General features: G+C 37.6%; 1 protein-coding gene across 1 annotated transcript; it reads right to left on the minus strand.

The window, feature by feature from the left end:
• Positions 1-17103: 17103 nt before the first annotated feature.
• Positions 17104-23831, minus strand: cep76 (centrosomal protein 76). The gene is made up of 12 exons (XM_056762582.1): positions 23479-23831; positions 23017-23175; positions 22835-22931; positions 22528-22752; positions 22242-22427; positions 21884-21981; positions 21608-21736; positions 20906-21094; positions 20389-20555; positions 19907-20240; positions 19028-19245; positions 17104-18873 (listed from the first exon to the last, which is right to left on the minus strand). The coding sequence occupies exons 1-12, from the start codon at positions 23539-23541 to the stop codon at positions 18735-18737; spliced, it is 2004 nt and encodes a 667-aa protein (XP_056618560.1). The 5' UTR covers positions 23542-23831; the 3' UTR covers positions 17104-18734.
• Between the last annotated feature and the right edge of the window lie 33 nt (positions 23832-23864).

Consider the following 23864-nt stretch of genomic DNA (forward strand, 5'->3'; position numbering starts at 1 on the left):
TGGGCTTTGGACGGAGAGGTTCCTGAGTGACAGGTGGAAGAGGAGGCGGAGTCCTGCTGCTTGCGGCATTACTGACCCTGCCCGGGCTGCTTTTCCTTTGTTCGAGTGTGTCTGTGTAAAATTAGAAAAGCTTTCATCTGAGATAATACGTGAAATAATGGAATAGGCCTATCAATTTGCAGCACGTGTCGGACCACTAACATATCTTTATGCAAATTTGTGAAGAAAAAACGCATTATATATATATTATGTATGTATGAATGCATGTAGGTAGGTAGGTAGGTAGTTACTAGATAGGGAGGTAGATAGATAGATAGATCTGAATGATAAATTTTTATGTTCTTTATTTTCAACAATTTTTCTTTTATTAGAATTGTCTTATTGGTTTGACATTTTAATGTCTCATACATCTTAATATCTTATCCGACCTCACATATGAAACAAACAACACAACACTGTCTACAATAATGATACCTCTGACCTATCTATAAGCTTACTGTAAGTGTTTCTATGTATGTCTGCACAGTTAAAAAAGCCCAAAATCGGACTTTAGCGATGTTGTTGGGCAGAGCTACATTGAAAGCATGCGGTGTTGTTCTGATGTGTAATTTGTTATTGTATGTCGGACCTCTTGTCTTCTGATTACTGGCCTCTTGTATTCTGTCAGCCCCCAATTCCCAGCAGAGATGTAATTGCACTGTTCTTGGTGAAGGACATGAGGCAGGGAGAAAAATTCACTGTTTATCAGGTCCTAGATTGTTCTGAATAATTGAAATTCATGTTGTGAGTCTAGTTTCAATAACATAGCAGGGCTGCAATTTGCCGGGGTTTCGTCCCAAGCGCTTATTTTTTGAAATAATAATCACCAGTACTACTCACAATTAGAGGGATTGTGTTGATAATTGCTGAAATTACTGATTGAGCAAACTGGTTCAAAAGTAATGCTTCACAAATTCAGAAACAGGGTTATAAAAAAGTAATATGAATAAAAAATCAATGGGAAGAGCACATGTTTTTTTTAGTGTATATACTGTTTGTGTGTAAGTGTGTATGTGCGTGTGTGTGTGTATGCGTGTGTTTGTGTGTGTGTGTGTGCGTGTGTTTGTGTGTGCATACATGCGTGCGTGTGTGTGCGTGCATGTGTGTTCATGCGTGTACGTCATTTATTTTCTGACCTTTACAGTTACAATTTAATTACATTTGAACTGGTATGCAATAATTTAATAGAAAATTAAAGAAAAATCTAAGAAAACCAAGAATTTTGACCTGTCAGGTTTTCCTGCTTCTAGTTTGCATTGTAATAAAGACTCAAGGTAATTTCATCCGCCGATTTACATTCAAACTCATGCAATCAGTCTCTGATGAAAGAAAAATCTTTAAGGAGCGATTATAGTGATGGAATATTACATTGGTTTTTAAAATCCAATTAACGTCTGAAAGCGTGTGAGTTTTGGACAAATGATGTGTCGTCACAGTATTGTTGAGAAGCACACGGTGCGTGATAATTGGCAGCTGTACAAGAAGACTATGACAGCGTCAGAAACATCTCTCTGCCTCACACTATGATAAAGTGGTGCTCGCAATCTAACCTTTTTGTTGCTTATTATAACTTGTGGTTTTTAGAAACCCTATTGCTGACCACAGTCATATTCCCAATAGATTTGAATTGATTCATGATCTCACTTCCTTCAGACATCCTATTCAGAGCCTCGGTTTAACCTGCTTGACCTCAAAAAGCACAGAATAAAGATTCACCTCAATACTTGTCACCTATATGTGTCTTATTTAGCATATCAAAAATATGTTTATTTTTCATGTGCAATAATATCAGTCTCTAAATGCATTATTATTACTTTCATTTTCACTTATTTTCACTTACATTTTTTTACACATTTTAACTGAATAGATGTGTTTATATTTGTGTATATATGCCTTTTTATGTGCCTTTTTATGTGTTGTGTGTTGTGTGCGTTCATGCCATTCAGTATGCATTTGAGTGCATACTAGCTATTTGGAATTTGAGTGTATCTATACATCTGTGTATATACAACCGGAAAACATTTATTTATATTCAGTATGTAAGTGTTACTGGCACTAGTAACACCATCAGATCATGGAATTGTTTTCTATTGAAACATAGGCCTACTAAAACATGAAGCCTACATCTGAAGAACACCATTTCCGTGTACCGAGCATACACATTTAATGTCACTGTCCTATATTATACATATGACTTTTCTTCAATTAAATGTAATCCTTTCTGTTCCTTTAACCCAGTTAAAATGCAAAATCTCATGTGTATCATCTCTGCAAATTGCTTACACGCATGGAAATGTGAATGAGGTACCATTTAAAAGGAATACATTACTTATGAATTCCGGCACAGCACATAGATGCATCAGCCTTAATATTCTGTGCAAGACAAGTGATAATACGCATGCTTATCATTTACTTTGAGATGTTTGACCTACTTTGAAAGTGTTATAAAGGATGAGGTTTAGAAATATAAATAAGGATTTTTCCCTTATCACCCACACATTAATTTCAGCACAATTAATTCAGCTCATAAGCTTAAGTTTGTCAAACGTAACCCAGAAAATAAGCATCCCTGAGTGTTTGTTTGTAAACGCACACTTGAGCTTAAGCAGACAAAAGGAACTGTACGATGACCTTAAATGAACATAATAAAAGTTTTGATGAAAGAGCACAGAAAACATGAAAGTTGTTATTGCTTGTTTGGCTCGATCGCTTCTCTTCAACTGCCACTTTCATCACGTCATTACAAAGGAAGTTAGCGAGGAAAAACAGCACATCAATAAAAGAATCAGTGGTAAATAACAGCTAATTACTACAGCCTTGCAGTTGTACTCTCTAGTGTTGTGCTGTCAGACTTCAGTGAGCTCACCCCAAGGCACGAAAACTAACATCAAGAATAAAATTTTAATTTCCTAGCAAACACGAGCACAAAAGTTTTGTTTAGAGACACTGGAACTCATGGCACCATTTTGAGGAAATGCATTTTCTATTTGTTAGAAATGTGTTACAAAAAATATATTTTTAATGTATGACCCAGAATGACCACAACTGTTTTTACAGATGGGGAGTATATTATTTATATACTTTAACGTACTAATACAGTATATAATCTACTAAAATATTTAATATACAAGTTAGGTTGTTTCAAATTTGTTAGATTTCATCCTGAACTGTGTACTGCATATATAAATATTTCTAAATACGAATATTTTGATTGAACCCTTTGTTCCTGTACTTCTTTTACAGGCTTGGGACATTATTGTTATTATTTGATCCGTCATAAATATAGTAAAATTATTGTCAATTATATGTTTTTGCTACAAAAAAAGCGCTTTTAATTATTTTCATTATTATTTTTTTAGAAATGTTTTAATAAATGTTCCAGTTCACCAGGCACATGTTGACATTGCGACCGACTTTATGGGGGAAAATTGTCAAGGTCAACACAAAATCTATAAAAGTCATAATAAGTAATATGTTTATATCATTTAAAACACATGACATGATTGCTCTGTAAAAGAGATAGTTTTTCCAAAAACGAAATTTCTGTCATCTTTTGTTCTTGTTCTTTCAAACCTGAATGTTTTTTTCTTCTGCAGAACACAAAAGAAGATCATTTAAGAACATAGGTAACCGAACCACGGTGCTACCCTTTGACATGCATTAGTTTGGTGTCAACAGAATAGAATACGATAGAAGTCAATAGGGTCCAATGTTTTTCGGTTACCAATATTCTTCAAACGTCTTCTTTGTGTTCTGCTGAAGAAAGAAAGCTATACCGGTTTGAAAAGAAAAGAGGGTCCAGGTACTGATGACAGAATTATCACTTTACCACTGATCAACCATTCAGTTAAAATCTATATAGTGAACACTGAGTGTATTCCAGTACATATCAACATCTCATTCACAGTGTCATAAAACATAAAAGTGTAATTATCTGCCATTTCACTGTTTATTACAACGTAATGACATTGTGGCAACTCTCAGGAATCTCTCTGCTTTAAAGTGTTTCTCTCTAAATGGAGAAAATAGGCTTTTTGGCTCACACCCACAGCATTGATATGAGCACTGAATCAATGTCCCGGTCCACAGCTATAATGGAGAGGAAACAGGCGAGAGTGGGGAACAAGGGCGTAAACAGAAACCAGCCCAGGACTGCATTAGCATACTCCCAAACAGGCTGTTAGCTGAAGAGGGTTTTAATTAGCTATTTTCCCGCTAGCAAATGAGGAAATTATCGACCGAGCAAAACAAGCCAGAGACAACTGGCCTGCCACCAATAAATACATGGGCTGGTACACACGCACACACACAGATACACATACCCATGCATTTAACACAGGCCTACGGCAGGCCTCCACATGCATTTTATTGACACATTCACACATATAATCATAATAAACAACTTTTGAAGTCTCCGTCTGTTATTCTCTCTAAACTACGATGGCTATTGCACAAACACAGTTTGGCAGCAGACTAGTTTCAGCCTGTTTATTAGCAAACACAGCCTCTTGTTGTATCAAGACTTATTAGAAGCCTGTGTTGGTTATAATTGCATCCAAGTCATGCTTGCTTACCTCAGAGGTGGTGTTAATATTTAAATGAAAGGCCTACGCTTGCCCTGCGGTCTGCTGAGGAAGTAAAACGTCTCTTCGTTTCTTTAGTCCTGAGACTGGAAGCCTCTCACTAATATTTCTTCTCAGCTGGTGTCACTGCAGCAAAAAATATTAATAAGAGACCTGCGGCATTCTGCGGATGCAGACCAGTGGTTACCACAGCTCCTTCTCCACAGGAAGTGACTCACAGAAGTCAAGGTTTGATTGGTTAGCTTCAACAATTAGCCCCTGCTGTTTGTTACCATAACTACATCTTATGAATGTATTCAAAGCTTTTATTTCACATTTTATGAACGTTTATTGCGGGTGGGACAGGTGGGACATGTCCCCACCACTTTTTGGAAGAAATTAAGAAATGCTTGAGGAACGTTTGTATTGTTGTATACGGGACCGCCCACTATTATGAAAAATATTCCCGACGAGTTATTACAGAAACTTCATTAAAGGATTGTTTCTGTCGTTTTTGTCCTCACCACTTTTCAAAACAAAGTCACGCCACTGCATTAAAAAAAATATTAGTTCATTTAAACACAGCGTTGGGTCAAAAATGGACAAACCCAAATTCTGAGTTAAATTGACCCACAAAATGTTTATATTTGACCCAACAATGGATTTAAACAACCCAACATGATGACTCACAACCCAACCGTTGGGTTTGTCCATTTAGAGATAAAACGTAAGATTACCGAATAAACTGGTAAAGATAAAACGTGTGCCAATATTAAAATAAAAATGCAAAAATTACTTGAATTTAATATTTTGCATTAGTACGTGTTTTAACAGTTTTTTAGAACGGAAAGTATGTGAAATCTTTCATTATTTTCCATTTTTCCTGCCATTTGTTCTTACGGAGCACATAGTTAGACTGTCATTTTCCTGTTGCGCCAAAGTGAATAGTCTCATGACATTTTAGGCTCAAGTGATTGCCTAAAATGCTACATCTAAAGCTAAATGAACACACTCTTATGTACCTAACTGATCATAAAGATGTCATCGCGAACTTAGAATAAGAAGCATTTTTTTCTCAGAAATGTTCTGCAGAGCATCTTACACAGACACTGTTATAAAGTCCTTGCTGTAAATCTTCCAGCCAGCTAACTACTGACACACACTGCAGAGCTGCTATTCAGCCACCTTGCAAGACCCAGAAATTTCCGAAAGGAAAACACAGCACTTCATTCCAATGAGACCTCGTCATGTTTAATATTTCACAACCTTTCTTTCCCCTCCACCGATCCTGAAAATCTTTGTCTTGTTTCTGTCTTCCTGTGTCTTAAGGGAGGCTTTTTCTGGCATGGTATCAAGGAGGACGAGAGAGAGAGATATACGAGAGCTCCATCAGTAATTGGAGAATTGGCTGGTACTGCAAGGACTGAGAGAACATAAGCAAGGCCTTTACTTCTCTGTGCCTCCCATCAGCACTGACCTACAAACCGCCCGACTTTCCCTCCCTGGACACCAGCCAGGGTTCACCTGCTTCTCTTCATTCCTCCCTCACCTCTTCCATCTTTGAGAGGCTGTGACTTATCAGAGGGGGTTTAGGAAAGGCAGAGGAGTGCTGTGGCGCCAACTCGCTCGAAGGAATTCACAGAAGGTGGATTAGTATAGTTACAAGTGCGTTGGCTTTTATTTGCCATAGATGAATAGTTTACCATTTAAAGGAGGCGAAACTATTTTTTTAGAAAGGAGATTTCAAGGTTGGACTCAAGTAAGAGATATTTGAATAATACTTCTATGAATCACATCTGAATTACGAATTAAAAGCAATATAAAACAAGGGAAAGGCTTTTAATGTGGCTTCAGGGTTGTTGTATACCACGTTCTTGAAATCTTCACACAACAGAATGTACATGTGCCCTCTCCTTCTCTTTCTTTCTGTCTCAGCACAGTTTTAATTAGCAGAGGCAGACAGGAGAGAGAGGAGCAGCAGAGCTTCTATTAGCACGGAGGAGAGATACAAAGGAAAAGGACGAGAGAGGAATGGAGGAATAGAAAGAGAGTGAACTGCCGCTGTGCTTCCCCTGGTCAATTAGTGTTTCCAGAGAGAGAGAGAGAGAGAGAGAGAGTCAGAGAGAGAGAGAAAGGCAGAAAGAGTATTGACTGTGGACTGAGCGCTGGTGAGAGAGAGGCAGGCATATCGGCCCCATAACTATCTCCTGCATTTTAATTAGCTTAGTGAACAGTCCTCCACGGGATACTCCACATACCGACCCATCACCATGACAGCCAAAGAACAGCGTTTCGGGTAGCCAGACACGGCAGGAATATTTAGCTAACAAATTCAGTGCCAGGCTAAGCGTCTGACTTCATCTTAAGATGGTGTTTGTCCATCCAGTTAATGACCTATAGGAATAAAAGGAATCCAGACTGTTTCACAAGTCTCCAAAAGCATCATTGTACAGCGTTAGAAAGGAAGTCATATAGCAACCGAACACTAAACTAAACAACTTCTAAACGACTAAACGACTTCTGTATTGACATCATTGGTTTGGTCCAAATGTCATGTTTATATCTTTATCATGCGGTCATGGTAAAAAAGTTGTTTTAAATTTTAAAAATGGACTTTTGTGAAGAAACCTTTCCCAGAGGAAATGTTTTTTGCTCATGATCTTTAAGACGTTTGGTTGCAAGTGGGTTGAGTTTTTGTGTCATTTGTGTAACAACTTTGATTCAGATGCCTATCCTAAAATGGCTCTTTAGATACATTTTGGATGAGAAATGTTTAGTTGATATGAAAATTGTTCAATAGAATTACCTTTAATTGCAGACATGGCAAATTTAAACTGTTTCATGACATTATTGAAACCTCTTATGAAACTCTTGTGGAGACATGTATGATATTCCTGGGCTTTTTCTCAGGAGGAAAATCTGAGATGTATAAGACTTTCAGGATTTTTACGCATTCTCATTGCTGGAAATACACATGTAAAACTACATAGGAAGAGTACTCAAAAATAAAATTCTGTCAGTATTTACTCATCCGTATGACTTCATCTGTAGAACAAAACACTGTAGGAAATGTTGCTCTACATATGTAGTTGCCAGTAACGCTGCAGTTAAAAAAAACGAATGATAAACGAACATTTAACATTAACAAGTCTTTATCTTTACAGAAAAAAACTATAAAATAACAGCCTCGTGCAAAGCAATCTGGGAAACAGAAATTCTCATCAACCTTTTTCTGTTTTTTTTATCTTCAAAATTTGGTTCCCAGAATGCTTTGCATGAGGCTGTTATTTTATAGTTTTTTTCTGTAAAGATAAAGACTTGATAATGTTAATTTATCTTTGAAACAAATTGTTGCCAGTAAATGATAATTATAAAGAACCTTTAACATCTGAAGAACCTTTCTATTTCACAAAAGGTTCTTTGGCGGTTCTTCACATTATAAAAAGTAAGACAGAGTTGGTTCTTTGAAGAACCTTTGATTGAATGGTTCTTTGTGGAACCTATGGCGTCGCTGTGAAGAACCCACCATTATTTTGAACAGTATAGATCTTTTGTTGTCTGTATTTTATTCACTTTAAATCTCTTTTTAAATGCAAATCATGATTTTAACCATTCAAATAAAATAAAGCAAAAATGAAGCATATTTTCATAATTCATTTCAGTATTTATACTTCTTATTCTGGAATTGTACTTTATCAATTGACACGTGTTTCAGCAGATTTGGAAACTGACAACAGGCAGGCGGAATAAAAACGTCTATTATTCAGCCAATCACGTGAAGTTACAATATTGGCCGATATAAAAATCTAAGGGAAGTACATTTATTAAATCTCCCCTCTCTGCGTCGCTCTTTTAAGAAAACCGTTCCATTTTCTTAACCTATTTACAAAAACAGTCCCAGTGGATCATTGAATCCAATTCTCTTTTGTTCTCTTCTTCTCTTCTCGTCGCAGGTGTGTCAGGTGGTACCTGTCAGACAGCGTCCCACTGTTAGTCCTGTCTTTCTCATTTCCGTGCTTTGCAGCTTCCGCATTAATCACAGCTCTGTCACTTCTCTCACCCGTCGTCATTTGTTTCCGTCCCTATCTCCTCCTTTGCCACAAATCACTGCTAATTGGGTTCTCCTGGTTTGTGCTCCTGGAGCGGAGCGCTGTATCTCCTCTCTGCAGAGATCTTTAAGCTGGGCTGTGTGTTGACGGTTAAGGTGTGTGTGCAGGTTTTAATGGCGATGACTGCAGGCGGGGCGGATCATTAAGTGATGTGTTTAATTAGAGATGGTCATAGCAGATAGTGGGATCAATGTGAAATCATTATCATGTGGGAATTAGTTTTAAGACGTTTTCAGGTTTTCAACATGCAGTTCTCTGAATCAAAATGTGCACTGCAAAAAATGTTTATAGATCAGAGGAATCCAAATCTACGCAAGTTTGATTTCACACGTCTTTGTCTGCTGAAATGTGTCAAAGTGAATTTAGGATTCATTTTGATTCTTGCCACAAGGGGCGCTACTGTTGTAGGTCAACTACAATACGTTCACATCACATGTAAAAGAAAAATGTTTGTTTATTATAGTTAAATTATAAATATAAATGGGCATACAACATATTCATTTATAAGATAAATATTTTTGATCACAGAATCAGCGTTCAACAAATTCTGGCCTATTGTCCGCATGTAAAACCACAGTCTGGAGTGGTCCTGAAGGTCAGAGGCTATGTGCATACATTATGGCTTTTGGCCTCTATCCTACAGAAACCCTTTGGATTAAACTCACCAGCTCCAGATGGCACGGAGTCTTTTACTAAAGACCCCACTGTGAGGGCCATAGCCTCAAGCATCTTTAGAGGGAGATTTACCAACATCAACATACGCCATTATAGGCATTCCATCAGAGATACACAAAATGCTGTCTGATAAAAAAATAATCATGTATTTCAGTAATGAAGTAAGAGAGGCTAAAGGGCGTGGCTAGATGTGCAGCACCTTAAGCTTTAATAACAACATGATACAAATATTAAAGGCAAATTTTCAGTCACTTTAACAAATCTATCCTCCAATTAAACTGTACAAAATGTTCAGCAAACTACACTTAAAATCCTGTAAATACAGTAAAATAACAGTTTTGAAACTTAAAATTACACGGCTTTCATGTTTTTCTTATAAATAAGCATTTTCTCTGTATTTGACATTTTTGACCATATTTCAAAAATATAAGTGAAATCTAAATGAAAAAATGGTCACAAAATGCGAAAAAATTATGGGCTGATTTCAGTTTACCCTTTCATACAAGAATTATGATAACAACCATGAAAGGGTTTTCTCATAATTTTTTACATATTTACATATATGTCCCTGTAGTTCAGGGGTCGGCAAGTAAGTTTGGGAGTTAGGTATTTTAACCCCGCCAGCGTTTCTATAGCATAATTGCTGGAATTCCAGATTTTTTTAACCTTTAGTGTAAATTATTTTGAAAAAGACAAAGGCAGATGCAAAAATGTAAACATCACACAGCAGTTCAGTCTCAAAAACTAGTTAAATATAATCTCTGATGACTGCAATTGTGTTAATATACTTTTCGCAGAGCCTCCTGAGATTTAGAGGTATTGACCATGCGATCAATCGTCACAATAGTGATTGATTTTGTAAAGCTCCAGCTGTACAATACAGAATAAGCTGAAAGCACTATATGATAGGAAACACCTTTACACCTATAAAAGCTGTGGCCAAAACAGCAAAAAATTATGTTTTGATTTTCAAATTCAGAGATTTAACACTGAAAAAAGTGAGACCTTTCCACTTTGACAATGTTAACACTGCAATACTATTATGTGGATTCAGACAGACATTTTGTGTAACTTTAATCTTACTCTAACATATCTCGACCATATGCTTTGAATGTTCCAGTACAACATCAACCCACCCGACTGAACAGCAAATCTTGCTTTGTTTTCCTCAAGCTCAACATTCCTCCCAGCGTTCCTAAGTCGGCCAGTAATTGAGTGCATTGCGGTGCACAAATATAAGCCCTCTCTCGCTTCCCAGACTCGACGCTGCTTATTTTCCCTCTCGCTGTCCTCAGCAGCATCTGAGGGTGATAAATTATTTACACAGGGTATGGATCTACAAGCACTCAATCTACTGCAGTCACTCAGGCATATTGCCCCGGGGAGAAGAGTGTGGCCAGGCATTTTACGAAAGAGCAAGCAAGCGTGGCGATAATGCACCGGGCCGATAAAGGTCAGCAGCCCCCTCTGGGTCTCCTGTGATATTTTCATTATTGAGGGAAAGAGGCGTCTGTGCAGCGGCTCTGCTGCATTGCTGTAGGACTGCAGGATGGACTGTGAAATCACACTGCAAGGGAATAAAGGCATGACAAAGGAGTGTTGTGACACAGGTCGAAGAGAACTGACGAGAAGAAACATAGTTTTGGTAGAAGGAGCATGTGAAAAACAGAAACATAGTAGGGTGGGGTGGAGTGGAGGAATGAAAAAGGAATAAGATGAAAGAGAAGGAGAGAGACAGATCAAACTGTACTCCTGTGCTAAATTTCAGGCTTTGATGTCATGCAAAAATCAACCCTGTAAAATGTTTGTAATGTCAAATGTACTGGTTTTATAAGAGTAATTGAAAATGACTGAATCAACATTTTATAGATTTTACATTATTTGTAAATTAATTTGTAAAACAAAACATTGTGTTAAGAACAAAGCACTATAGGTCATTTTCTATCACTACACTTCAATTCACAGTAAAACAACAAGAAAAGTGTAATATGGTCCTTGTCACCATTAATGTGATTAGAGTATAACTGCACGTTTTCGATGCTTTTACATACTCCCCCACACAGTTTTTCATCTGGATGAGGTCAAAGATCTCTTCCACTAAATTATCTCTTACAGAAGTGTTTCCATTAGAAAAATCACACAAGTGCTGATGTAAAAATATATTTAGTCACAATTTTGATGATTTCGTTTATTGTGTCTTCTGTTTGACTGTCCCTGAACTGTCACTGGTAACTGGTGGATTTTTAGATTCTAATAGGCTTTTCTTTTTGTCAGCATTGCTTTTATATCCAGCCTAAGAGCTTTGAAAACGGTTCCTGAAAGAGGTTTGTTTTTATCTTAATATCAATTGAAGAGTCTATGCCAGATGAGGCCCCTGCTTACCTCAAACATGCCATGAAAGGCCTCGCACAAGCAAAGACCGCCGTAGGTTTCCTATGAGAGCATCTTTTAAAGCTTTTTATGGCATGAGGGCTCTCTGCCATTCCCTCTTAAGTGTACATGAGATGTTTTTACAAGATGTTCAGTGTCCCATTAGCCAATTATTGAAAACCATGATAAACAATTGGTCCACATTGATATCAAATTCGGGCAGCGCATGTAATGGTATTTATCATTTAAAGAATTTACACAAATTAGAACAATAGTTCCATTATAAATATTTCACTTTGTATTAAAAGACTTTATATAATTAACATATACAAGGGGTCATATGACATGGCTAAAACAAATATTATCGTTTGTTTTGGATGTCATGCAATGTGTATACATGATTTAAGGTAAAAAAAACCCGCTGTATTTTCCACATACGCATGTTTGTATTTCCACTATGCCCCGCCTCTCTGAAACGCACACATTTTAAGCAAAGCTCATCGCTCTGAATAGCGAGGTGTGCTATTATTGGCCAGTTAACCAGTGCGTAGTGATTGGTCGAATACTGCAAGCATGTGACGGAAATGAAGTTCTCTTACCATATTTGGAAAATCAGGTTCCAAAGCAATTGTACTGACCTGTACGCCCACCTTACTTGCGTATACATTTGGGCAGTCTTAGTCAAATCATTCTACGAACTGACGTACATTTGTGGGGTTGTGGATACACAAAGCGTTTCAGGCAGGTCTGGGTGAGCATTTGCTTTTAGATAGAACAGATAGAATTTTTGTAATTTAATGTGTCTAATACATGCTTGGGCAACACACCAAAGACACAGAAAAACACGTATTCGCTCCATATGAACCCTTTAACATACATATTTTTAATGTTTATACTTGAAAGTAGTACACTTTAAATATTAAAGAAAAAGCCAAATTCTAATGAAACATTTGTCCTAATAACATCTAGAAATGCAAACATGTGTGTTTATTAGAAATGAATAGCACAAGCTTGTGTATAAAATCTAAAGAAAACAACAGAATCTTTGATTATTTAGGTAAAGCGTCTTTGTTTATTTAGGTTTAGTGGTTGAATCTGCTTGGAAGTTCAGTATTGCACTGAATCGCACAGAGAACGTCAGTCAACCCAACCAGCAGAGACCCAAGACTTCATTGCTTATGCAACAGATAACATTCATTTAATGGAATTTTTCATTCTTTTGAAATGACTTCCCTACCCAAGTGTGATCCACATCCCTTTACTATTAAACATTAAATGGATTTATCACTCTACAGCCATTTAATGACTAATGTTCAATTCGTTTGCAGCTGAATTACACAAATGCAGAAGTCTGATGCCGAATTAGATTATTTTGAACTCAAGTCTTTGTGCCATTTTAAAATTACAATCACGAAGTTAAACAGAATCTGGGAATATGAAATTGCGGATGAATATTAGGACTTGACTTGTGCCTGAAGCGAACACGACGCTCCAGAGGTATACACAATGAAACACAATGCAGGCGGAATTAAAGTCAGGCGAGGTCATCACCTCTGCCGTGAGAGGCATATCAATAGGGCTGTTAGTCAGAAAATGTAGATTGGTCAAAAGGAAATGTAGAAATGCATGTTGAAAAATGAAATGTACAATTATACCAAATTAAAAAGTGTTCTATGTATATATTACAGTACACTACACACACTGTATCCAAACCCCAATTTATTTTGTGATTTGTAGATGCAGTGAGACAGTAAGTCTCTTGGAAAAATCTTTCAGGATTGTGGGCACTCATTATCAAAACAAGCAAATTATACAGACCCACAAGAAAACATATGTTTACATTAACTATAGGGTTGCTTAAATAAAATGTAATTTTAATCACACATTCTTTCTTGTTTAAAAGACAGAGTGGCTTTTTTGGGGTAGCATCATTTAAACAATGACAAAAGTTCTGGCACTAACCTTGGAAATGATACTATGAGAAAGTTCTAGATTTTCATGATTTCATGATATTTCCCTCATGTCAAACTCTCTCACATGTTCTGCCTTTATGTTTACCTCAGCATCCTCGGGAAACGTCTCAAATCACTATTGACCTGGCTTGCTGTTTTTGCACTGACTTTAGATAAAGTAGGCTACAACAAAGTTAAAATATAAAAAAAACGGAAATACACAAAAAACAAGGAGAAAAAACAACATCCTTTATTTTGCCTCTATTTTCAATAAAAATCAGCATTATTGTACTTAAATTTGTCAGAATAATATATATTCTGAGGTTTGTTGTTTGGTAATGCTAAGGCTATAATGCCTGACTTTGATATTTTTATTTGTTCTTGTTTAAGCAGCTCTAAAAGGGCAAAATTAAAAAATGGGTTTTTATCTTGAATTTATAACATCTTTGTTTATTGTCTGTTGTCTTAAAACATTTTTTAAATATATTGTATTACAGTCAGCGGTGCATGATTTATTGTATCAATGTAATGTAATTAAATTAAATGTAAAAAAATACATAACTGTAGGGCTACGTTTTCTGTATATGTCATTATTTCTGTATTTTTATTCAGATTATATATTTTTTGTTTATTCTTGCTTGTTGGTATTATTTGTGCACCGTAAGCTTCATCACCAGGACGAATTCCTTGTCTGTGATAAAGTACCTGTCCACCTCATTATATACAGTTTATATACAGCCCACAATATATAGTTTGACTTATTTGTTTTCTCAAACTCACTTTATATTGAACTGTTCCAGTCACTGCATTTTAAACAAATACTGAATTACTGGAATAAGGACACTTTTTTCAAACAAGCGTCATGTTGACAACTGAGCACATGCATCTGTAAGCCGTGTGCTCTCTGTTTGCTTTGCTATCATCTTGGCATTGTGATTGACGGGTCCACGTCGCTGTCTCCTGTCAGTCAATATGACGAGCAAGTAAAAAGACTGTGGTGGTGTCACTCAAAAAGAAGAGAGCTGGACACGCACACAAAAGACTGTGGGGTAGAATGAAGGACATGCCTGATACTAGTGGGCGAATCAGAGCGATACGAGACATATCTGTTGTCATCCGCTGTCCTCTGACTTTCCCATCGAGGGAAAGAGATCCACCTGACCTTGTCCTCAGAGGAAAAAAGGCATGAAGCAATCTTCCACAAAGCCTTGTCTCGAGAGACACGGGTTCCCGCTATTAAACGAGGAATAAAAAGCAAAGCCCCTGGCAATTTCAAGTCAGCTGGTACATTCTCTCTTCAAGGAAAGCAAGACGGGTCTTTGCTGGCGATGTTTTGCGCTGTAATTTTCTTTTAACTCGCCACGCTCGCCTTTCACAACAAGCTCATTAAAACCGCGCATCAGCTGACATTTTAGCCCTCTCGGTTGCTCTCTAGTTGTGGATCATTAGTTAGCATCGTGCAGCTCCGAGGAAGAACGCATCTTTGAGATTTGTGTGCGTGAGTGTGCGCGCGTTCGTGTGGTTTGATGAGCGTGTCACTCCCTCACCCCCAAAGATGTCTCATTAAGAGTTCAGTAGAAGCACCTCTCTGCCCCCATCCCTCGTTCCCTCCCTCCGTGCTCATTCCCTCTCTTTTCGTCTGCTAATTAGCTGGCATTTTCGCCTCTTCTGTGTGTCCCCAGTTACATCTGAGAAGGGGACGGATATGATTTTTCTTTAACCCAAAGGCCAACTTAATCAGCTGAATTAATGACTTTATTACCCAGACTGCCCTGGGCAATGCAGCATGTTTCTGCTGTACCCCACATTCTCTCTCGCGCGTGCCTCCTTTTCACACCAGCACCAGGATCTTCAGAGATTCAGAACACAAAGCAGGGAGAGGATAAAAGATGGACCTGAAAGATGGGGAGAGGTAGAGGATGCCGGTGAAGATACCAGAGCGCACGTTCTTTGCTTTGATTGTGAAAATGAAAATCTTGATTTTGTTCTCAAAGGGTCATGGACACTGGAGTGCAACTTGATTATCGTAAACATATAAAGAGATAAACAGATGTTGTTGCCTCATACTATTTATTTAAAGGACGTGGATATTTTGTGTATAAATCATAATCAAAATGAAGTTTAAAGACATTAAGTGCCTCAATACTTAAAGCAAATTTCCAATGTCTCATATTTGAAAACATTGGCAAGATATTTGCACACTTGGGGTTAATTATTCACACCATTTTGTGAAACAGATGTTCAAAAATGTTCAATATACTGTATCCGAGAATGTATTATCAAAACATTGTTTTCACACACATTCAATAATTGCTTTTGTTTTTAATAATGACAAACAAACACGTATGTATTTGTTTCATCACAAAAGTGGAAGGGTTCTCTTGAATTAGATAACTGAAGCCGTTTTATCTTTTATGCTTTTGTACTCTGAAGTGTCTAATTTGCAATGTATGTAATTGGATAAATGCTGGATAATTACAAACAGGCGCATTTGTTTGTGTAAATATTGATGTTTTTGTAAATAATCACGTGAATGAACTATAGAGCAAAAAATACGAGGCAAAATTCAAGATCTCCATTTGATTTCTAGGTTTATATAAATGCAAATCTGAATTCCAAGCAGTTTAGAGATACTGAGCTCATTTTACGTTCGGTTTCACCTAAAAAAAGCACCAAAAATGTCCAAAATATACACAACGTAAAGAAAAAACATCACATACTGTAAACAATTGTCACAGAATAAGAATATGTGAATAACTTGATTTTGACAAAAATGCCAGATAGAACCTTTTGATTCCAAGGCGACGATATTTAGACTACATTTCATTAACATCATAAAAAATACTCACATGCAACTGTTTTTTTATTCAAGAAAACTTAAAAAAATACAAAATAATCTGTATAAATCAGTAACTGTTGCACATCACAAAAATCTATTTGTTTACAACAAAAGCCTGACAAGGGGTGAAATGGCAAACTTCTCTGACAATCAACAGCCACTTCAGTCAGTGTTAATGGCATATGAGTGTTTTTGTCAGGTCTGGTGAGATAATGTACCATCGCCTGTCCCTACAGACCCATTAGAAATTTACACCTGCAGTTCAAGACATTTCATATGCACTGAAGACAATTCTTGTTTTCCTGCATCAAACACTTCCTCTCTCAGACAGGAAATGTGATTAGAAGCGAAGGTAGATTTCAGTCAAATAGGAAATTCATTAACCTAATACACACTTTCCACAACTCCTACCCCCACTGTCACAGGCACATTCTGCAAATAGGCTACCGGATACAGACAATTTTAATGAGAGATGGCAAAATCAGATATAATTGGACACCTTTTCACACTTCCACACAGTTCTCAACTTTGTGAAGTGAAGTACACAGCAAGGCGTATAATGAAGTAATATTTTTAATGCATTTTTATGAGCATGTTCTGGGATGCAGTACTTTGTTACTATGAATCTGTTGTTGCGTGCCAAAGAAAATTACAACCTTGAGAAATGTGGCATGATCGTAAACACATACAAGGCCTCCAACGACAATACAGCTCGTAATGCTGTTATTTGAAGTATCAAAATTTAATTAATAACCATTAATTGGTAATTAATTAACCCACAATGTGCCCTTACTCCTTTGTTGTATTTCGTCTCCATCTGGTGGACAGTAGTAAAATTACATGTAAAACATTTCAAGATTAATCATTAAAAGGACAGCGGGGATGTAACCTTGATTTTAACATAATTTGAAGCTTTGGAAAAAATATGAGATCACCTGTTTGATTTAAAATTAAACTGTAAACATCAAGAAAAGCTTTAATTTGGGAAATAACCCTGGTATAAACGGGATTATCCACGGTTTCTCATCCTTTAATGCACTTCGCGGAGGCAACAGCTCTGCGCTTCGCGTCGGGACTCGGGTGGTTCTTCGCCTCCGCGTGGAGCCGTGGATTATCCCTCATTTAGCACTCCAGTTTTAATACGGGAAACTGCGACTATAGAACCATGTTTGTGTACAAACTCTGGCAGCGGGACATTAAACATGAAGTCTTTGTCCGAACTTGCAGAATGTAGTTTCGCGAGATAACGCAAAAGTTTAAAAAAAAATTTTCACTTCCCTCTCATATTTTTTTCCAACACCATGTCCCAGAAAAAGTGCTTCCTAGCATTTCGCCTATCTTACTTTGTGTTCTTTACTTCCGGTCGACAACCGGAAAGAACCAACAACAGTTGAGTAGTTTTATTATCCAGCAATATTCCATACTGTTGTTGCATGAGGGAGGATTAAAGTTTTTGTTCACAATTCTGCAGGTTTAAAGTTTTATTTCTTTTGGCATGCTGCCATCTACTGGTCGAAGTAGAACTTTAAAAATATTCGGTCTTCATAATTTTTCACCTTATTGCCTAAACAATATAACAACAGCTAATGGCCAGAACCTAACACACGAAGCAACATTATGTGTGATGAAAATGACCTGGATCTGTATATAAAAATATGGTAAAATATAAATATAGAGGATTATTCTTGCGTTTAAACATTATTTGCAACATAATTTATTTGTTATATAAAACGTTGCTACTTTACAAAAGATGGCACTTTACAAAAAGGTCTTATTAACATTACTTAATTCATGTGGTTAACAAACCAATAGTTAACATGAATCAATGAGCAGTAAACTCTTTTTTGGTAATACAAATACAGTAGTTTATCAATCGTTCATACTGTGAATAATACCCAGTATAAAATGGTCAATATCCCAAAGGGACAAATGTGCATATTGTAATAGTGATATATTTACAAAAATACATCCATAATAAATAAAGGTTTTCAAAAACACACATGCATTCTTTACATGAAGATTGTAAAGTCAACACCGTACTGTAGATTTCAGAGTAGATTAAATAAATGCCAAACTGTACATGTAAAACCAAAACTCTATAATAATACCCTAAACCTGCAGAGACATTGAGGAGGGGGTTGACTCACAGAGAGTATGGAAACCTGAGATAACTGATTCTTCTGTTCTATCACAGCACGGATCTGTACTTGGATGCAAACATGATCCAGACAGCACATGCTGACTCTGGATAAGCAAACACTCGAACCCTCACCGCCAGGCGCACATGATCTCCTCGACAGCAAACAATCTCTTCACAGAACGGTGACCTAAACGATACGATAAGAGTAGATTTTAAAATAGCATTGAGCAAGTAGAGGTTGAAGAAGTTATCATGTGACTTTACTAACCTATGATTTGAAGGCGGGTTAACTCTCTTTGAATTGACATATTAACAATATGACTGCAAGTGTTTAAAGGTACCTGAGGCAGGTAGCGAAAGCCCGGCGTGCGTTCCGGTGCAGGAAGTGAATAGGAAAGCCTTTAAAAGTGTGACCATCAGGCACTGCCCTCCTCACAGCATCCTGGAACTCCTCGTTTCCACAAGTCACACCTGTACAGCGCTCCAGTTCATATGCTGACAGCGCGGCTGACAGCAGGTACGACAGATGATCATCCCACACTGTAGCCAGACCCAGATCCTATACATACACACAATAAACATCACAATTAGTTATTCACACAAATGTTCAACAGGCAAGAGTGTAGTCTGATGTATCTGTGGTAAAAGTCACCAAAAAAGTCATTTTGAAGTTTAACTCATTCCCCGGCAGCCTTTAAAAAAAAAAAAAATCACCCAAATTTAATGGCTCACAGTACATTTTCTGTAAAGCATATATGGACAAACAATATGTCAAATGAAAGAACAGAGTCTCAGCTTTTAAACAAAAGAAACCGTATTCTTCTTTCTTCATTTGTTCGTTTTTTTATTACTCCGTATATGAGGGTAGGCTTCTACAAAAATGCATCATTTTGATTAAACAGCTGAAATAATTAACGTTTTTAGTCAAAGATTCCACCCAGATTCCACTCCGAACAATCATTAAAAACCGCTAAAACATATACGTTCTAGGTTCTGGGATTCTGTACTTTTTCCCAAAGGTGTGTAATAGCGCCACCTGCTGTACAACAGTACAAACACTGATTGCCGTAAAAACTCTTTGGCAGGGAAGCATTTTTTAGTTAACAACACCCTGATATTAAATAATGCAAATTCACCCTTTGACTGAATAGTAAAATACAACATTAAGTCGAGAACTAAGTTGTTTTTTAAGTAAATGGTTTCTGGTTCATGTGTGTTACCTTCCTATGCTCAGCTAGTAGGTAGCGCATCTCCAGCTCAAGTTGGTTGCTGGCCTCATTAGGCAGCACAGAAGGAGAGCAGAGGGGAGGAGTTGGGGGGAGAGAGGAGGTGCTGCCGGGCACACACACAGACCGAATGGCCTCCTCACTCATGACCTTCCAGCGAGAACCGTCTGCGAAGTCAAACACACACAGTTCTACAGCGTCTGACGGCTGGCAGTTCGCCAAGAACATCTTGTGGTTGAAGACGCAGCCGATTGTCCGGTAAGGGTAGGTAGGTTTTGGCTGGGGGACCATGGGAGGAGCATCAGGGTCTACTGGATGATGGACGTATCTGATGCAGATAACATGGGGTTAAAAGGATAAAATGTCTGTTCCCATATATTCACCCTCATGTCCCCTCCATTATTAGGTAAACTCCAGTTAATGAAACTCTTTATGAATAATTAAAATATGAATAGTGTGAACATATGAAACTTTACCTGTGTGCAGTGAAACTTTCCCAAAAGGTGACGGAACCATCTGTGCCGCAGGTCATGACCCAGGTGTGTGGGATGTTCTTGGTTTTGGTGCCCACACATACATAAGCATCCAGTCCAAATCCCAACAGTAAACTACAGAGTAGTGTGGCATGATCCTCGCAGTCACCCTGGCAACAAACAATTTGACTGTCACGTCTCTGTACATTTCTTTGTCTTGTCAAATTTTTTATACTCTTGTATGTATTAGATTACATTCTTTTCATTTGCGTATAATATCAAGAATCGTTTCATTGGAAAACATCTCATGTTTGTGACTTCTCTTATTTGCAGTATGAAAAACAATATCTGTGTCAAACACTTGTTAGGGATCATAATGCATCAGTTGTGTTGGCTAAAAATATTTGCGACATTGCACTTTTTTTACCCATTTTAACCCATGACTTTGGCGTTGCTACCAACATTCTGCACCAGTTGAGAAATCCAAACAATTGTAATTGATTTTGATAGGATGTCTTGCCTTGTTCCTGCAGAGGAAAGCCATCATAGAGCACCACTGCTCCTGCCTGACTCCTCCCCCAACGACAGGTGCTTTCTCCTGAGCCAACAAACTGACAAACCGTGCAGCCTGCCGAGGACTCTCAAGCAACCTGCCAGCACGCAATACACGCACATACGAGCACACGGGTCGGTTCACGCCGTTTTCATCCTGCATGACACACACCAAATACTGTTAGCACAAGCATGAATCACTTAGAGGGGATATTCCCCTCTTTATTTAAACCTCAGTCTATTGCAAACCTGTACAGTTGAACACAAAGAAAGCATTTTAGGAAATGTTAGCAACTGAGATTTCTGGGGCACCATTGACTAGTAGATTTTTTTATGGTTGTCAAAGGTGCCCTAGAACGGTTTTCTTTTCTAAATTCTTTAAAATATTATCTTTTGTGTTCAACAGAAAAAAAAAAATACTATAGTATTTCTTACTTTGCTTGTCAATGATGTCCTAAAAATATCAGTAGCTAACATAATTCCAAATATCTGTCTTTTCTGTTCAACCAAATAAAGATGTATACAGGTTTGGAAGAAATTGATGGTAATTCAATACAGAATTTCCATTTTTGGGTGAACTATCCCTTTAAATGACAACAATAATAGTAACTCTTATCAACCTGCACAATTACAGTACCTGAAGCTTCTCAGAAATACATAATAAAGTCACCTGTGCAAAAATCTTCACTAGCTTGGACTGATGTGAGGGTCGAATCTCCAAGAACTCTTGCCACCATTGTTTTGCATATACCAAAAACAGTCTCTCCTTTTCTGCTGTTCTCTGTCTTTCTAGAGATTGCTGCAAAAATGAAGGCCCTTAATTTGTTTCTTCATAAAATCGGTGTCTGAAATGCAGTAGTTTATTTATACTTCTTGAGATTGGGTATTCAGGACAATGCCGCTTTTCCTTGTGTCCTACTTGATAAACTGAATTATAATGCTTTACCTGGGTGGAGATGACTTCAGGGTTCAGGGTCTCAGTGAGGGGAGGATACAATTCCAACTTGAGATTCAAAACACCAACAGGGACTTTACATTCACTACCTGAGCAAAAAGCGTGTGCACAAACATGCACAAACACAAGTGTCACAAAATAGCAGACATTAAGGAGTGAAATTTAAGGATCTGAAGCATATTTTTACTATGATAAACATAACATAGAACATTGATGCTTCTACGGAGTCTCTTAATGGGACAGTTCACCCAAAAAAAGATATATTTTTCATCATTTACCCACTTCCATGTCATTCCAAACCTGTATACCAAGAATCTTCCCTTCCCTTTTAATTTAAGCTTTTGCTTACCTACTCCCAGCAGTTCCACTGACACTTTGTTTTTTCCATGTGGAGCACCGAGAACTGTCCGCCACTCGAGAAAATAAGAAGAAACAAGTGTGGTGTCTCCAGATGGGTCTGTTTTGATGAGCACCATATGCACTGGATCACAGATGGACAACATGGTTGTAGCGTCTGCCATTTTGCCAGCATCTCCTGTTCCACGACACAACCCGAAAGTTACATATCAAAGGTCGCATAATAAAATATTATACTGTAGGTTGCTAGTCAAATGTTCTGAATATATATGAGATACCTGGTCCATCTCTATGTACTTCCAGAAGAAAGCCCTCCTGTAAGTCTGGTTCACAGGCACACGGGACCGGTTTGGAGCGGAAACGCTGGTTACGGAAGTGTAGATGAAGGGTGAAGGTAGAGCACACCTGTCCGGGTAAAGGCTCGGGCTCCTGCAGGTGCTCCAGGAAGGCCTTACCACCCAGAACTTGGAGGTAGAGATGTCTCCTCAGTGGACTGATGTTGGCTGGAAAAAATTATCATTTAGTTGGATAGTTCTTCCAAAGAAACGTAATTCTGTTCAACATGCATATTTAAAAAGCACTTACTTGGCTTCAACTTTGCAATATTCTTGTCCACAAAATGAGTTGCAGATTTGTTCACAGAGTCAGCTTCAGTTTGATGCACATCATGACGAGAAGCAAACTAGTAAAGAGATTGCATTTATCATGTTGTTCCCATTCGCTGTGCATGCTGTGAGATTAAGTGCAGTGAAACATGTTAAGCATACCACATTTGTAAAACTTAGATCTTTCATCACATCATCCACGATTCCCCTCCGCTGGAGAGCATGTATGAAATCCTCGTCAGAGAGGGAACGCTGTCCATGGTGCCCATCACCTCTCACTGTCTCCGCTAAAACATCACGAATTTTGCCATGGATATCCACCTGCAAACACATTAACGTTAAACATTTATGTTCTTGAATTGACCGACGCTGTTTTCCGAATGGACTTACATTTGGAGTCAATGCAGTTAGTAAAGCTTTATTTATAACTCAAAAACAAACCTTATATACTTGCACAATTATTTAATGCTATAAAACTATAATAAAATCAGGAAATCAATGACAACAGCTAAAATGTTTGACGCGAAACGTTAACGCGTCCATTGTAAGATGTTTGAAGTTTTGCAGGTTGCTCAACATTAACCAATTCATGATTTGCGAGTAAAAAAGTACATCATGTCTTACCTTGATGAGATGATCGTGAATTATTTGTTTTAATTCAGATGCCTTTTCTGGTGGCAGGGACATGTTTCAAAGCGAGTGTGTAACGTTAAACGCAACGAGTTTAAACTAACAGTCGTCAATATGCCGCATTTTATCATTTAAAGCATAAGCGTCAAATACCTCGATTAAACATATTTGTTGGACTAGTTATGTTGCTCTACTCAGGCTTTTTGTCAACGCCTCCTGCAACTGACATTTTAAATCCTGGCGGAAAAGCAAGCGGGAGTGTGCCCGGGATTGTGCCTGTGCCATTCAAGAAAAAAAAAATTAAGGTTAAAAAATTTAAATGGGTTGTTAAAATTAACAAACGATTAAGCTCACGTGCATTAAAATGGTATGAAAATCAA

The sequence above is a fragment of the Triplophysa dalaica genome, chromosome 12 (assembly GCF_015846415.1).
Source record: "Triplophysa dalaica isolate WHDGS20190420 chromosome 12, ASM1584641v1, whole genome shotgun sequence".
Lineage (NCBI taxonomy): Eukaryota > Metazoa > Chordata > Actinopteri > Cypriniformes > Nemacheilidae > Triplophysa > Triplophysa dalaica.

What these genes read in the sequence shown, in the direction of transcription:
- cep76 (XM_056762582.1), bottom strand. Translation starts at nt 23,541, where the DNA reads ATGTCCCTGCCACCAGAAAAGGCATCTGAATTAAAACAAATAATTCAC. An exon ending in AGTACATAGAGATGGACCAG is followed by an intron (nt 22,428 to 22,527) that starts GTATCTCATATA and finishes GTCGTGGAACAG; the next exon opens with GAGATGCTGGCAAAATGGCA. An exon ending in GCTTTCGCTACCTGCCTCAG is followed by an intron (nt 18,874 to 19,027) that starts GTACCTTTAAAC and finishes CGTATCGTTTAG; the next exon opens with GTCACCGTTCTGTGAAGAGA.